At 46.0% G+C, this 17064-nt stretch overlaps 1 protein-coding gene across 2 annotated transcripts; it reads right to left on the bottom strand.

Annotated features, from left to right (window-relative positions):
* Positions 1-5166: 5166 nt before the first annotated feature.
* Positions 5167-17064, bottom strand: MEA1 (male-enhanced antigen 1). 2 transcript variants are annotated; one of them, XM_068232612.1, is made up of 4 exons: positions 16919-17064; positions 12802-12994; positions 11869-11959; positions 5167-6193 (listed from the first exon to the last, which is right to left on the bottom strand). In XM_068232612.1, the coding sequence occupies exons 1-4, from the start codon at positions 16987-16989 to the stop codon at positions 6036-6038; spliced, it is 513 nt and encodes a 170-aa protein (XP_068088713.1). In that variant the 5' UTR covers positions 16990-17064; the 3' UTR covers positions 5167-6035. The 2 variants fall into 2 exon arrangements, with proteins under 2 accessions (XP_068088713.1, XP_068088714.1); XM_068232613.1 differs by lacking the exon at positions 16919-17064 and adding an exon at positions 16497-16833.

The following is a 17064-nucleotide window of genomic DNA, read 5'->3' as shown; positions in this document are numbered from 1 at the left end:
CTGCACGTAACTGTTCGGATCCAGTTGATCTTGAACAGGAGTGTAACCTGGTGGAGACCAGACTTAAACAAAGAGGCTACACTGGAAGACAGTTGGCCGTGGGGCGCCAAAGGGGCATCAGTAGATCACGCCCAGATCTATTGAGAAGCAGGGTGGTGAGGGGGACCGGAGAGGATCGGGTTACTTTTGTCACCGGCTACAGCCTTGAGTTCAATAAAATTACAAGTATTATTAGAAAGTATATTCCTGTGCTGTATCCGGATACAAAACTCAAAACCATTCTGGACAAAGGATGTCGTTTTTCTGCTAGGAGGGCCCGCACTTTGGGGTCCATCCTTTCACCCAGTCTTTTTCGGTCCCCCTCCTCCTCCCGTACCCCGACTTGGCTAGCTACAGTGGGTTCCTATCCCTGCGGATTTTCCACATGTAATTATTGTCAGTGTCATAAAAAAAGCAACTCGATATTTTCTTTTGCACATAACAAAAGCTTTCCTATCAAGCAGTATGTGAACTGCGACACCAAATACACGATTTATGTTATTTCCTGCATGACATGTCGTGTACAATATGTGGGATGTACCACTCGGCACCTTAGAGCCCGCGTAGCCGAACACTACTGTGGCGCAAATTGGAACACTTTTCGCAAGTCTGCGGTTTCCAAACATTTTGAAACCGTACATGAGAAAGATCTCTCTTTCTTTGTTTTTCAGGGGGTGGAACGGGTGGTTTGTCCAGTTAGGGGTGGTGATCTGCAGAGATTGCTTTTAAAGCGTGAACCCTTTTGCATTCATAGGTTGGGTACCCGCACACCACAGGGTTTAAACAAGAGATGGGATTTGAGTTTGGTTTATACATATTGAGGCCCCACTTTTCCTCTCTTAAATCATATATATTGTGTTTAGACAATAATCTATGTGAATTGCTGCTGCTGTCCTCTCTCCTTTCCTATCCATATCTAACTTTACAGTTTGTCAGTGATAACATTGAAAATGACATATAAAATGTAAAAATATGTTATTATTGTATTTCTACATTGTATCCATTGGGGATGTATGTCTCTTTAAGGAGGCGGTTTGTGTGTCCCCGGGGGTGGAGTTTCCCTTCCCTGGTCTCACATAAATTTCCTCTTGTTCAGGTTCACTTTTAACTACGACTAAGGGCAGATGGTAGGCCCGATACACGTTAGTTGATCCTGTGATTTTATTGCCTTGTCTGTGGATTTTTCAAATAAACATTTCAGCCTTTTTTACCTCATCCTGCTCTGGTTTGCGGATCCCTTTTTTGCATTTCTCTACTACTATGGCCTGGCTTGCCTGATCCTGCACCGACTGGTATGATGGTTAGGGGTAGAGCGGCATGAACCTTCTCATCTCTTTAAAGACAGAATGTTAATTAACTGTGTGTGAAAATAACTACAGAGGCGGTAACTTAAGGAATGAAGAGATAAGATAACTGTCTCATTGTGTGGTGGCAAGTTATCTCTTGCCTTACCTCCAGCATGATCTTAGTGAATTGAGGCCACTGTGTGTGGATGGAATTAACTCTACAGAAAATGGATTGGGCAACCTCTAGAGCGATATGGGAGAAGGAGATTTCATCTATAGAATGGTATATAGTGGGGGTTGACAGAATCCTATGGAGAGGGATGACCTTTTCAGCAATGGGGCGGGTAAGTTTCTATAGAGAGATATTGGGGGGGGGGGAGGGGGAGTGTAACCTCTACAGAGTTGCAGTGAATAGAATGCAGAGGCTACGATCTTTGTATAGATGCTTTTTAGGGAGGGCTTTTGTAAATAGTAAAGGAAATTGAGAATCCCTCATGAGGAGATGGGCTAGTCCAAAGCCAGTCAGATTTTTACTACCTATTGTGGCACAGAGTAAAATGCACTGTTTCTTTTTTTCCTGAAAGAAATGTACGTCTTATTATTATTATAAATGTTGTTTTGCGAAGGTGCTCCTTTAAAGTAATACGGAAGCGACCTTAAAAGGATACTCTAGTCTGAAAAAAAATCAGTTTTACTCACCTGGGGCTTCTACCAGCCCCCTGCAGCCATCCTGTGCCCTCACAGTCTAGATCAGATCCTCCTGTCCTTGCCGCCACCAGCTTTCGTTTTCGCAGACAGGTCTGGCCACGTGTCCGCTTCTACGTGTTCCTGTCCGCAATAGCGCCCTATATGCTGCTATTGCAGACAGGAATGCGAAGAAGCAGACGTGTGGCCATGCCTGTCAGCGAAAATGAAAGTAGCAGGGGGCAGGAGAATCTGATTGAGACTGCGAGGGCACAAGATGGCTGCAGGGGGCTGGTAGAAGACCCAGGTGAGTAAAACAGATTTTTTTCCAGATTTAAACGTTCCTTTAAAAAAAAAAAAAATTAGATAACTGCCTATTGAAAGGAAAGGCTTTGGATCCCATAGAATCTCCCTGGTCCTCTTTCCATGCCCTCTGTTTAATGCTGTCCCCCTGGGGGAACTTACTTGACCAACTGTCCAAGTGCTACTGAAGATGACTGGCTATGTACTGTACACAGGCGAGTGCCACTGATGGGCTACTGGATACTGCACACAGGCGAGTACTACTGAAGATGGGCGGCTGTGTACTGCACACAGGCGAGTGCTACTGAAGATGGGCGGCTATGTACTGTACACAGGCAAGTGCCACTGATTGGCTACTGTGTACTGCACACAGGCGAGTGCTACTGAAAATGAGTGGCTGTGTACTGCACAAAGGCGAGTGTCACTGAAGATGACTGGCTGTGTACTGCACACAGGCGAATGCTACTGAAGATTAGCGGCTGTGTACTGCACACAGGTGAGTGCCACTGAAAATGGGCGGCAGTGTACTGCACACAGGTGAGTGCCACTGAAAATGGGCGGCAGTATACTGCACACAGGTGAGTGCCACTGAAGATGGGCGGCTATGTACTGCACACAAGCGAGTGCCACTGAAAATGGGCGGCCGTGTACTGCACACAAGCGAGTGCCACTGAAGATGGGCGGCTATGTACTGCACACAAGCGAGTGCCACTGAAGATGGGCGGCTGTGTAATGCACACAGGCGAGTGCTACTGAAGATGAATGGCTGTGTACTGCACACGGGAGTGCCACTGAAGAAGAGTGGCTGTGTACTGCACACAGGCGAGTGCCACTGAAGATGGGCGGCTGTGTACTGCAGATGGGCGGCTGTGTACTGCATACACGAGAGTGCCGCTGAAGATAGGCGGGTGTGTTCTGTACACAGGCGAGTGCCACTGAAGATGGGCGGTTGTGTACTGCACACACGCAAGTGCCACTGAAGATGAATGGCTGTGTACTGCACACGGGAGTGCCACTGAAGAAGAGTGGCTGTGTACTGCACACAGGCGAGTGCCACTGAAGATGGGCGGCTGTGTACTGCACACAGGCGAGTGCCACTGCAGATGGGCGATTGTGTACTGCATACACGAGAGTGCCACTAAAGATGGGTGGTTGTGTACCAGCACACATGCGATTGCATGCACCGTACAGAGCCGCCTATCATCGGAAGCACTTGGAAACTGCAGTGTTACTGAAGCCTTACGGAGTCCTGAAGGCGCAGAACTTTAATGAACTTTAACCACCTTAGCGGTATGGACGAGCTCAGCTCGTCCATTACCGCCAGAGGGTGCCGCTCAGGCCCTGCTGGGCCGATTTACATGAAATAAAGAGCAGCACACGCAGCCGGCACTTTGCCAGCCGCGTGTGCTGCCCGATCGCCGCCGCTCTGCGGCGATCCGCCGCGAGCAGCGGCGAAAGAGGGTCCCCCCAGCCGCCTGAGCCCTGCGCAGCCGGAACAAATAGTTCCGGCCAGCGCTAAGGGCTGGATCGGAGGCGGCAGACGTCAGGACGTCGGCTGACGTCCATGACGTCACTCCGCTCGTCGCTATGGCGACGATCTAAGCAAAACAAGGAAGGCCGCTCATTGCGGCCTTCCTTGTTTATTCTGGGCGCCGGAGGCGATCAGAAGAACGCCTCCGGAGCGCCATCTAGTGGGCTTTCATGCAGCCAACTTTCAGTTGGCTGCATGAAATATTTTTTTTTTTATTTAAAAAAAACCCTCATGCAGCTGCCCTGGCGATCTTAATAGAACGCCAGGGTGGTTAATGGGGACAGCAGTGGACTGAAGGGCCCTAAGGTTTCTAGAGCCTTCTCTTTACATAGGTTTCTAACTATGATTTTCCCATAAAAGAGTAAAAATGGAGAGCTGCAGGTGAAATGACACAAGAGGTGTCTGTTTCTTCTCCAGTTTTGGTAACATGGCAGATTCTCCATGCGGGTGGGTATGTGGAGCAAGGAGGAGCTTTCCTGCACTACAGATAACCTAGAAGATGTGAATACTTCTGCTTTGCATGCAGCTTATATTGGGCCATTGAAAACTAGCAGTAAGGACTTCACACTGCAGGCGGTTTTGTTATTTTTTAAGCGCAGGCAATTTTTCAAAATTGCCCTGAAAACGCTTACACAATGATTTTGTATGAGATCATTCACATATGAGCTACTTGTTTGTGTTCCGCTTTGCAAAGCGGTGCTTGAGCCATTGAGGCTATTTCGCCTCAATGGAAGGTATAGAAAAAACGCAAAACACTCACAAAATTGCTTTGTGGAGCAATTGCGTTCACGTTTTTAAGAATACATTGTATTAATTATTTTCCGGGTCAAAGCGTTCACGTCCTGACTTGCGTCAGGGAGTAAATTACCAAAAACACTTGGGGAAAACGTGTCAGAAACCGCTAACCACAAAAATGAATCGCCCACCCAAGCGCCTGGAATTGAAAAAAAAAAAGTGGACGGTGGACGGACACGCAAGTGGAACGCAATGTGAACAAGGCCTAAGTGCCTCTTATTGGCCCAACTCACAATTTGCATGGGAGTGGGGATTATTCCATGGACTGAACGCTTCACCAACAATCATGTCAGTGCTGCCTCCATGTAAGCCCCTCCAATCCAGTACTAAGCCCTGCCCTGACTGGAGTCTTACGGCCACTGAACTTATGGTTGCGGCAGGGCTTAGTGCAAAAGAGGGAGGAGTTATTGTAAGTATCCACTAACCAATGACAGCCCCTCAGCTGCTAATAACCATGCTCTAATGGGTATGTGGAGCAGGAGAGTAGACACTTGTCCCATTGGTTGACCAGTAAACACAAGAAGTCAGTCAGCAGGAGATGCACATCTTTATTGAGCCATCACAACACACACAGCAGCATCATGTAACTAATCTGACATGTAGTGGAGTGAAGAACAATAATTGGGTACAGATAATCCTCCAGGTCTGTCTGCTATGAGAGACGATCGTGTCATTGTGCATCTTTACATGTGCAGGGTGGTGCGGAGACAAATGTCCCAGAATGACTTGTAAAAGAGCTGACTGACTCGAATCAGCAGGCTGTAGCTACCTTTACAGCATGTGTTTAACTATTTTTGTGCCATAAAAGGCATGGTTTTTTTGAGCATTGGTGCAGACCTCCGCCTTTCATTGCTTAACTAGCCCTGTCAGTGCACAGGACAGGTAACGCATACGGCAGTACTATTGGTCCATGAGTGCTGTTCCAAAACCCATTTTTCTTTTGCAACAGACTAATACATACTATCCCAATGACATGAGGACTGCCTGGAAACTGCTGTGTGGGGGAGGGGCTGTCTCAGTGCCTCTCCCACTGAAGACACAGGCCTCCTTATAGATACCTCATGGGCAAAATAACAGCTACAGATGAACAATCAAATGCTAATAATTGCAAACTTTATGCAAATCCTATGTAGCTTGGAACTGGCCAAATTATACAAAAATGAAATCTTAACATTTGTATAGCTCTTTTCTTCTATTGGCCTCCCTGGAGCATTGGGCAGACTCATCCAAGGACCTCATACTGAATATATGCATAATATTTGCATTATATTTGCAAGCCTGCATCCTTAGCATGACCATCTGTAAATGAGCACAGACCACGCAATGTATGTACATGCAGGTCTGGTTACAAACACACTATATACAAAAACAGGCGGGACGCACACGTTGTAAACATGCTATTTCTTGCTGGACAGTGACGCCGCACTCCGCGATTGGATGGTCTGATGGACGACGTGTTCCCAATCTGCATCCGAAATCTGCTGAGCCCAAAGTGGCACCGACAAGGAGGGCAACTTCACTGCCGCCATCGTCCTCTTCACCAGCTCCACATGATCTGCAGGACACAAGAAGAAGAGTCACGTGACTCGACTGATACAACCATCACCCCTCCCCTAAATGTAATATAGAGGGGTGGTCTTACTGTCATGCAGTAAAGAAAGATTTTCAATGCATAACGATGGATCAGCACACCAATGGTATGCGTTCCGCCAGTATAGGTAGCCACGTATAAGTGCCCCAAGTATAGTTTAGCCAGCTATAGGTGCCCCAGTAAAGGGTAGCTAGCTAAAGGTGCCCCAGTAAAGGGTAGCTAGCTAAAGGTGCCCCAGTAAAGGGTAGCTAGCTAAAGGTGCCCCAGTAAAGGGTAGCTAGCTAAAGGTGCCCCAGTATAGGTAAGGCAGCTTTAGGTGCCGGAGTATAGGTTAGCCAGCATGGGTACCGCACTACAGGTTAGCCAGTGTATAGGTGCTGTGGTACAGGTTAGCCAGTACATAGGTGCCACAGTAAAGGTTAGTCATCCAATTGCCCCCACCCTTCCGTGTATATAGGCAGAGCCCCCTCTATTTCCCCCTCGCCGCCACTGGCCGAGTGTTCGTATAGTAACGTGGGGCCTGTACCAGGAAGTGTGACATCACTTCCTGGCAGCCAGCGTTACTAGGCAACTGTCTCGTGTCGCTGCCTCTTCACCTTGGCTCACCCCGCAGCTATGCAGTGCGGCCGTATGAAATTGAAACTTTACTGGAGGAGATGGCCGGGAGCAGAGCAGGTAACAGCAGTGGCAAAAACCACCGCTTTGACGATCTGAACATCGTTTTGGGCCTGATCGCGATTTTTGGTTTAAAACCGGAAATCGTTCAGCCTTACACACTACTATACAACAGTGAAGCCCCCTAATTATAACACATGATGGTACGCTCTATAATAACCCTCACCAACACCCCCCCTTTATAACATTATGGTGCACTCATATGGTATGGACACCCTCTAATCATAACACACAGGGCGGCTGGATAAAGACAGCAACTCTGATAGAGAGCAGGGTGGGAATACTGGCTGCAGCCCGAACCTGTTCAGCAAAGAGTCCTTGGACAAGACTCCCTAAAAGGGTACCTAAAGATGGGCCCACAAAAAGGGGCTGCTATGTATAAAAAAAAAAACATTTTTAGCTCCACTCAAGTTTACTTTACAATGGGATGAAACTCCATATTAACTTAAAAAAGTAAATAAATCATCCAATAAGAAATTATGTATTTAGCTTACCTAACCTGGTGTTCTCACTCAGAGAAGTGTGATGTGAAAAAAAGATTTCTGCTAGTTTTATTTAAGTATTTATATCGCGACGACATATTACACAGCGCTGTACAGAGTATATATAGTCTTGTCACTAACTGTCCCTCAGAGGGGGCTCACAATCTAGTCCCTACCATAATCATATGTCTATGTATGTATTGTGTAGTGCATATATAATAGTCAAGGGCCGATTTAGGGGAAGCCAATTCACTTATCTGTATATTTTTGGGGTATAGGAGGAAACCAGAATGCCTGGAGAAAACCCACACAGACACGGGGAGAACATACAAACTCCTTGCAGATGTTGACCTGGCTGGGATTCGAACCAGGGACCCAGCGCTGCAAGGCGAGAGCGCTAACCACTATGCCACAGTTTCCATCTTTACCGTTTCTCTGTGATGCCAAAAGTGACATCACTTTTGCCCTTTTACTTTTTTTTGTGTTTAACCCAGCTCAGTGTAAATTTAATGCTTGAGGCCCCATTCACTCTTAGAAGCGCAAAACGCCGGCGATTTTTGCCGGCGTTTTGCAGGATCAATTTTTCCACGATTTCACGCGGAAAAAAAATCACTGGACAGCGCAGCAATTTCTCCGCAATTGCGTTTAGCGCTTCTATAGCACAGCAACGCGATCGCCGGGAAATCACCTGAAAATGGTGCAGGCTACATGTTTGCGTTTCGCGATTTGCGTCGATTAGCACAAATTGCCCAAGTAAGAACGGGGCCATGGGGTTTTATTACACTAGCGCTTTCAAAAGCGCCGGCAAAATGCTCTAGTGTGAATGGGCCCTGAGGGTGCATTCACAGTGGGATGTTGTGTTTTAATGCAACGTTAAAGTCGCAACGTGTCTGCGTTAAGAGGTAACGCACTGCAAGCAGTGAGTTACCAAAACGCAATATTTTTAATGCGACTTTAACATCGCACTGTGACCGGCAGATAGGATCAGCATTGCAGTGCGGTAAGCTGCGTTATAAGACTTCATAACGCGTGACCATAACGCCCCACTGTGAATGTGACCTAAATCACTGTGTAAACTTTTCAAAGGTGGGATCAAAGGCCTCAATTCACTAAGCTATATCAAAAACTTTATCGAACGTTATTTACGATAATTTAATGGTAATAAGGTGTTATATATTTATCAAATGTTTTATCGATAACATGTTCAATAAATCCATAACATCTTAGTGAATTCAAAATTAGATTTTATACGTGGGGTAAATTATCAAACGTTCGATAAAGTGTTTGATAAAGCTTAGTGAATTGAGGCCATAGTGTCCTTATCTGAGATGGAATGTTTCTGTTTTGAAATAAGCTTGTTGCTGTAGCTAAAACAAAACCCACAATCCTGTTAACACACAAATCAGGTAAAAACATTTTTTAGAAAAAAAAGGGGTTTACGTATATATGTGAGGCACTATTTTTAGGCAGTTTTTTTTTTATTTTGTATTTTACAACCCCTTTTAAGGTGGCTAATCTGTAGAGCAAAAAGAACCGGCACTAGATTGTGAAGCTGGAATTGAGATGGGCTGCCCTGGGATCATGTACCCACAAAAACGTGCACTCAGGAACAGACAAATCCATGTGCAACAAAAAAAGAGAGTGAGGCACTGTTCAATGCAAAAAAGGTACCTTTTAGGCCCCGTTCACACTGCACGCGTTTCCAGCCGCGTTTTGGAAACGCGTGCAGGTGGCCGACACGCACGACATCAGACATTGCATAGAGTGCAATGTCTGATGTTCACACTGCATGCGTTCCGGACCTGTGCGGTCCGGAAACGCATGCTGCACGCATTTTTTGTAAAAACGCATGGCTGTCCCATTCACTTTTCAGTGATGGGATCAGCCACGCAACGCATACGAACGCGGATGGCGTGCGTTCGTACGCGTTGCGGTCCGCATGCGTTGCGGTCTGCGTTCTGCAGTCTGAACGGGGCCTTAATCACCAGGCAAACAGAGCGCTGTATGCAGTGGGGGTTAACAAGCCTGACAGCTGTTTCGCATAGTACTATTGTAGCCTCTGAGGAAGCGTATACTACGCGAAACAGCTGTCAGGCTTGTTAACCCCCACTGCATACACCGCTGTCTGTTTGCCTGGTGATTAAAAGGTACCTTTTTGAATTGAACAATGCCTCACTCTATTTTGTTGCACCCCTTTAAAGGTGGCCATGCACTTGTAGATGGCAACCAAATCACCATCAGATAGATCCACCTCTGACAGAATCTGATCAGAGAGGGATCTACTGGTTACCCACACACTGCACACAGAATTCCAATAGACTTCAGCGTGAATTATCTTGCAAATCTGTGGATGTGCCACCACTTTCCTGGCTGCTCAGTTCTCCCAATCTGTGCTCTTCCCTGGGTGTCGACAGCAGAGCTCTCACGTTTGGCCAGTACACCTGCTTCTGTGTCCGGTGGAATTTCTCCATGCCACGGAGCTCCTCCTACCTGTGTCATGTGATACAAGCTGGCGTTCAAACACTAGAGGTGTGGCAGCATACACGCGGACCTCTTAGGTTTAAAGGAGAACTGTAGTGAGAGGTATATGGAGGCTGCCATATTGATTTCCTTTTAAGCATTACCAGTTGCCTGGCAGCCCTGGTGAGATATTTGCTTCCAGTAGTGTGAATCACACCAGAAACAAGCATGCAGCTAATCTTGTCAAATCTGACAAAAATGTCAGAAAACACCTGATCTGCTGCTTGTTCAGAGTCAAGGGCTAAAAGTATTGGAGGCAGAGGATCAGCAGGACTGCCAGGGAACTGGTATTGCTTAAAATCAAAGAGAAAAGGTCCGCACATGTCAGTGAAGATTTCCTTTATTGTTGGATATATTCAAAAACATCCAGGGCAAGCATCAGTTAGCTATCTGATGCTTGCCCTGGATGTTTTTGGATATGTCCAACAATAAAGGAAATCTTCACTGACATGTGCGGACCTTTGCTCTTTGACTGTGACTTCTGGACTTGCTAACCAGGTCATGCACTGTCGTGGAGGTTGGTGGGATGCAGCGGTGTTCACTTATTGCTTAAAAGGAAATAAATATGGCAGCCTCCATATACCACTCACTACAGTTCTCCTTTAAACTCAAGCAGTTGTCAAATGGCAGGGGAGGCGGAGCCCTGCGACATAGAGAAAAGCCACCAGCGACGCACTTCCAGCTTTCTGCCAAACAACATTTCCAGTCCTGCACAATCGATCTAATCGTGCTTGCAATATCGATTTTTAGCAGATTAAATCTCCTGGATATTGATGGTTAAAATTGTGAAGAGTATGTCCACATTTACACAGCATGTGGCCTATTGGTGTCCCCTAGTGGCTGCCACTCACTCATGCTGAGCGGCTTGTAAAAGGGCATGTAGCCTGAAACAGCAGGCTGTAGCTGCTACACGGCATTTTAATGGATCTTCAATAAAGCTGATTCTTAATCTGGAAGTGGTGTGGACCATTATCTTCAACACTTGCTTCTTTTACCCTGTTGGTACACGGGGTTGGTTCTCGCACACCCGCTGAGGATTGCCGAGGTGCTGTTTCAATTGCTTGAAAGCACTTTGAGTCCGTCAGGAAAAAAGTGCTATATAAATATGATTACAGTGCAATCCCTTTGTAGTGAACTCCAATGGACATGGTGAAGTAGTTTACCATATCAGGATATAGTATATCTCCTTATTAGATTTAAAATAGTACCTCCCCCAATAATATAATGGTATATCCCATTATCAAATATATAATCGTGACACCTCCAATTATATATTTGGGAGGTAAGGGACCCCCGTTCAGCCACGGGATAGCGGCGTTTTAGCAGGGGCACACATGCCCCTGCTGAATATAAGAGCTGAAGCGAGTTTTATTCTCGCTTCAGACTCTCTTTAGGAGACGAATTTCATGTTACATACTTTCAATCAACAAGATTGTAATATGCAAATTAGAGGAGTCAGAGTCGAGGAGTCGGTGGAATCCTAAACTGAGGAGTCGGAGTTGGTGGATTTTTGTACCGACTCCACAGCCCTGCCCCTTTGTCAGATATATATAATAGTAACAGCTCCAATTATTATGCATGCATGCAGTGCGGTACCAGATAACATGCACCTTAACAATTGCAGTGAAGCATGATTTGTATGTTCTGTATGCTTCAAGGTATGCATTGCACTACATTGATAACGCACAATGCAAACATTTCCCCTTTATTTATCCAATGTGAAAGTAGCCTGAAACTTTTCTCCAGTTTGTAGTTTTATCAGACCTCCTAAGAATCTGTTTATTATGGTGAGGCAGAAATGATCTTACATAGGGAGAAGCACAGCTATTGAGAGAGGTGCAATCAGAGGAATATTGGGGTTTTCAGCTGCTGCAGGCTGAGGGGAGTCTCCTCAACAGTCCTTTCCTTCTCCAACTCCAGTAGACTCTCTATTTATCACTGGAGACTCCATTTGCTGCATACCTGCATCCATTGGAATTGAGGAGGGTGCAGCATGGCCGTCCTCCTCATCTTCGCTGTCCACTGGCGGGTCTGGAAGGTGCAGCCGCATTGCCTGAAACAAGACGAGACACCAAGATCTTTTCACTCTCTGCAATAACACTATTACAGCTGATTCTCCTGCCTGAGGCCCATCAATCCAGTCCAGCCCTATCTACTGCCTGAGGCCCATCAATCCAGTCCAGCCCTATCTACTGCCTGAGGCCCATCAATCCAGTCCAGCCCTATCTACTTCCTGAGGCCCATCATTTCAAAACAGACCTGTTTCCTACCTGAAGCCCATCACTCCAAAACTGACCTGTCTTCTGTACGAGGCCCATCACTCCAGACCAGCCGTATCTCCTGCCTGAGGCCCATCACTCCAGACCAGCCCTATCTCCTGCCTGAGGCCCATCACTCCAGACCAGCCCTATCTCCTGCCTGAGGCCCATCATTCCAGACTAGCCATATCTCCAGCATGAGGCCCATCACTCCAGATCAGCCCTATCTCCTGCCTGAGGCACATCACCCCAGACCAGCACGAGCAGGGCAGTACTGCGACTGCACGAGTATAAAAATACCTGCAGAGTAAGCCATAGCCGCTTGTCCACAAAGCGTTTGTGCATGGAGAGAAACGCAGACGCTTCCCTCTTCTTAGGTGATTATCCGTTCTGGGTTTTTTTTTTATTGTTGCCCTGGGTTCACTTTAAGATCAAGCCTATCTTCCTTATCCAGAACCCACTCCTCCTTCCTAGGCCTGTCTCCCCTATCCAGAGCCTATCCCTCCTGCCTAGGTCAGTCTAACCTCCCACAGAAGTTAGACAGTGAACCAAGATGTGAAAGGAGGTTATAAGTCTTTCCTGGATGGCAGAGGAAGTAGAGGTAAGCGGTCTCAGAGGGAGGATACCAGAAAGTTACCTGTAGCCTCTCCTGCAAGTCACTCTCTGTCTGGGCTGAGTCTTCTGGCTCCTGGTTAAGGGGCTGATATTGGTAGCCACTCTGCGCATCCTCCTCATCTTCCTCTTCTCCAGCACTCCATTCTCCAGGTACCACCTCCTGGGGCTCCCCCAGCTCCTCACTCTGAGTGGGAAGAATCCTCTCGGGACCCATTCTGTGTAAAGAGCAGAAATCACACAACAGAGTATGAAGGAGCTTGCTGAACACAACAGCTCTATTCTACTAATATACTCCTGATAGGAAGCATGCTCCAGCCTGGCATCAATAAATGGACACTGCAAAAGTTGCTAGCGCTCTAGGAATACATAATAATAATATGGTAGGACATTAGACTATAGTAGGATTAGATTGTAAGCTCCTCTGAGGGCAGTCAGTTACATGACTATATACCCTTGAAAGTGCTACAGAAGATGTCAGTACCAAGCAGTGATGAACAATGAAAAGTTAGTATTCTCATAATAGTAAATTGAAAGCACAGCTAATAAACCTGCCCAGCTATTCCGCACAGTTAATAGTATCTGAATGCGACCATCTTCTCAGGACCAATGTAAGAAATGTGCCCATTTCTTCTCAAAGTCTCCTCTATACGATCTGTCCCATCTAAAGCACCTAAAACCTGTGCCAAGCCATATGATTGATGCCAAACTACCTAAACCCCCAGGGTCTGGCCTCAATGTAAATACAAAGAAAAGATCTTAAATATCCTCCTAAACCTTCCCCAGACTACACGTGACTGTATGGTCTGTTTATATCAATATTTCACAAGAGTCAACTGCTCTTTAAAAGCAGGGGGTTTGCCTACTGTCCCAAAGAAGCAATCATCAGACCACTTCTCGATAAACCATCCTTATGCTAGGTACACACCATACAATTTTCTGTTAGATTCTTCTGTTAGCTTTTTTTCCATGTTGTAGGTAAATCTAACAGAAGAATCTAACAGAAAATTGTATGGTGTGTACCTAGCATTAGATCCAGATGGTTTGAGCAGCTACAGACCTGTCTCCAACCTCCCTTTTCTCCAGAGGTTCAAGTCTTTCTTGGGTGGCAGAACACAAATGGTATCCCTGAGGACTTTCTTGTCCAACCCTGTACCACTAAAATACATTGTGCCCTACGACTTGATATTATCCCCTTTGCTGGTCAAAATATACATGCTCCCGCTTAAAAAAAAAAAATCATCCAAAAATATGGTCCGACATACCACCACAATGCTGAGGACACTGCATTTATTATCATTCAAACCTGGTTTGACAGACATTTCTCCACAAATAAATGTGTGCTTAGCTGAGCAGGAGTGGATGAACAATAACTGGTTAAAACTAAATTGTGACAAAAATGAGGTTCTTGTCATCAAAGGTCAATCAGCACCAAATAGGATAGGGACTTAAAGGACAAGTGAAGCAATAGGGATATAGACGCTGCCATAATTCTTTCTTTTTAAGCAATACTAGTTGCCTGGCTGTCCTACTGATCCTCTGCCTCTAACACTTTTAGCCAAAGACACTTAACAAGCAATGCAGATCAAGTGTCTCTGACAAGATTAGCTGCATGCTTGTTTCTGGAGTTATTCAGACTCTACTGCAGCCAAATAGACCAGAAGGACTACATCAAAGGTCAGCGCAGGTTTAGAAAGTCATTATATGTAGGGAATGGTAAATTCTTCACCACAATATATCAAATGCTCAGAGGTAGATATCCGCCAAACATCAAAACTAGAAAAGGCTTACCAGCTCCCAACAACCCACATTATAAGGTTGTAAAATGGCTCAGGTCACAGATAACGTCCAGGGAACATCAGGCGTTGTGAAGATCCAGTGGACATCCGTATGTAAAATGGCTCAGGTCACAGATAACGTCCAGGGAACATCAGGCGTTGTGAAGATCCAGTGGACATCCGTATGTAAAATGGCTCAGGTCACAGATAACGTCCAGGGAACATCAGACGTTGTGAAGATCCAGTGGACATCTGTATGGAGGTAAAGTTTCAGGAATTTATATAGTAAAACAAAAACGGCAATATCTAAGCGTAACCCATTTATTTAGATAAAATTTCTTTAAAAGGCAGTAGATATAAAAACGATAACTCACATACGGGGCCCATAAACAGGGAACCCCGGAAGATTAGCGCGCATGTAATGGTCAATCGTAGATCAATAGACAAAGGTGCCGCCTGTTACCTTCCCGACTGGTTTCGCAGTCTTGCGTCATCAGGGGATGACGCAAGACTGCGAATCCGGTCGGAAAGGTAACAGGCGGCACCATTGTCTATTGATCTACGATTGACCATTACATGCGCGCTAATCTTCCGGGGTTCCCTGTTTATGGGCCCCGTATGTGAGTTATCGTTTTTATATCTACTGCCTTTTAAAGAAATTTTATCTAAATAAACGGGTTACGCTTAGATATTGCCGGTTTTGTTTTCCTATATAAATTCCTGAAACTTTACCTCCATACGGATGTCCACTGGATCTTCACAACGTCTGATGTTCCCTGGACGTTATCTGTGACCTGAGCCATTTTACATACGGATGTCCACTGGATCTTCATGACGTCTGATGTTCCCTGGACGTTATCTGTGACCTGGGCCATTTTACATACGGATGTCCACTGGATCTTCACAATGTCTGATGTTCCCTGGACGTTATCTGTGACCTGAGCCATTTTACAACCTTATAATGTGGGTTGTTGGGAGCTGGTAAGCCTTTTCTAGTTTTGATGTTTGGCGGATATCTACCTCTCAGCATTTGATATATTGTGGTGAAGAATTTACCATTCCCTAGATATAATGACTTTCTAAACCTGCGCTGACCTTTGATGTATGCCTGACTTCTGAACTTTTGGACATTGTTCTTCTCAGCGGCGGTTCCATTGTCCCTTGGTGCCGATATATTTGCTACTATAGACCAGAAGGACTGCCAGGAAACTCGTATTGTTTAAAAGTAAATATGGCAGCCTCCAGATTCTTCTCACTTCAGTTGTCCTTTAAGACCTGAACAGCTCAGACTAATTGTGTAGCTTGGGTATACTAATTGGAATTAGACTTCAGGAGGAATCAAATCTCAGCTGTTTTGAAACATTTTTTTTTTCTTTTTTACCTAAGGAACATAAAGCAGCTCATACCTCCAGCAGATCTTCCACACCCTAATTCACGCCTTCATCACATCAAGGCAGGACTACTGCAATGCTCTCTGAGCAGGCCTTCCAAACAAAGACCGGCACCACCTGCAGCTAGTACAGAATGCTGGCACAAGACTGTTACCAAAAACAACCCTGCCATTGCCACATAACACCAATCCTTTACTCTCTACAATGGATACCCATAAAATGGAGAATCCTCCTCAAAACTGGCCTACTACTACTATTAAAATCTCTGTGCTATTCTACTTTATGAGCTCCAGCGGAAATCCCTTCAGACAAATGGTTGCAACCTGCGCACAGCAAACTTACTACATTTGATCGCAGCCACAAGTATGTAAGAAAAAGGAGACACAGGGAAATAATAACCCTAAAGTTGAACACCAGGACCTTCACCGTTCGGCTACCATCTCCGCTAGTACAACTTTACTAAACCTATTGGATTGGTGCTGTGGATAGTGACTCCCACCAGGTTTCCTATTTCCTACAAATAGAAGCGGCCATTCCTCTACGGGGATTACCTTTGGGTCCTCAAAAGTAGACTAGCATCTAAATCTCTACAAAATGTCTCCCCCGGGATCTCCCCCCATGATTCGCTGCTCCCACGCGGTCAATGAGTGAAGAGGAGATCTTGGAAGGAGCTTTATAACATGACAGGAAGAGGTGAGCAGGGAGCTGACAGAGGACAAGCTATTCCCAGCCTGTTATACACAACATGGTCACTGACAGGTAATCAGACTGGATGTCAGCTGAGGCTCTTCCTGTTTTGGGTTTCCAGAGTAGAGTTGAGAACACTCCCATACAGAAGCTTTCAAGGGGACTGAACCTTCAGACACTACCAAAAGTCAAGTGCTAAGCCCGGAAGTGGGGAAGGTTGGGGTGAATAACTGAAGCCATAAGGTAACCCCTCTAGTGGCGAGATGGGGGGGGGGGAGTCTCTCACCTACTGTCACTCCAGTTCAGTAGCTCCAGCTCACTTGCTCCGCCCACCTTGACCCGGAACCGCGTTAACATCCACTTCCGGCAGCGGCTGGCGAGCTGTCATCACTTGACTTCCGGCTGCGGATGGCGGGGATTCAAGGTCTGGCC

The sequence above is a fragment of the Hyperolius riggenbachi genome, chromosome 4, assembly GCF_040937935.1.
Source record: "Hyperolius riggenbachi isolate aHypRig1 chromosome 4, aHypRig1.pri, whole genome shotgun sequence".
NCBI classification, from domain to species: domain Eukaryota; kingdom Metazoa; phylum Chordata; class Amphibia; order Anura; family Hyperoliidae; genus Hyperolius; species Hyperolius riggenbachi.
The sequence above is the reverse complement of the archived record's forward strand: the minus strand, read 5'-3'. Positions and strand labels throughout refer to the sequence as shown.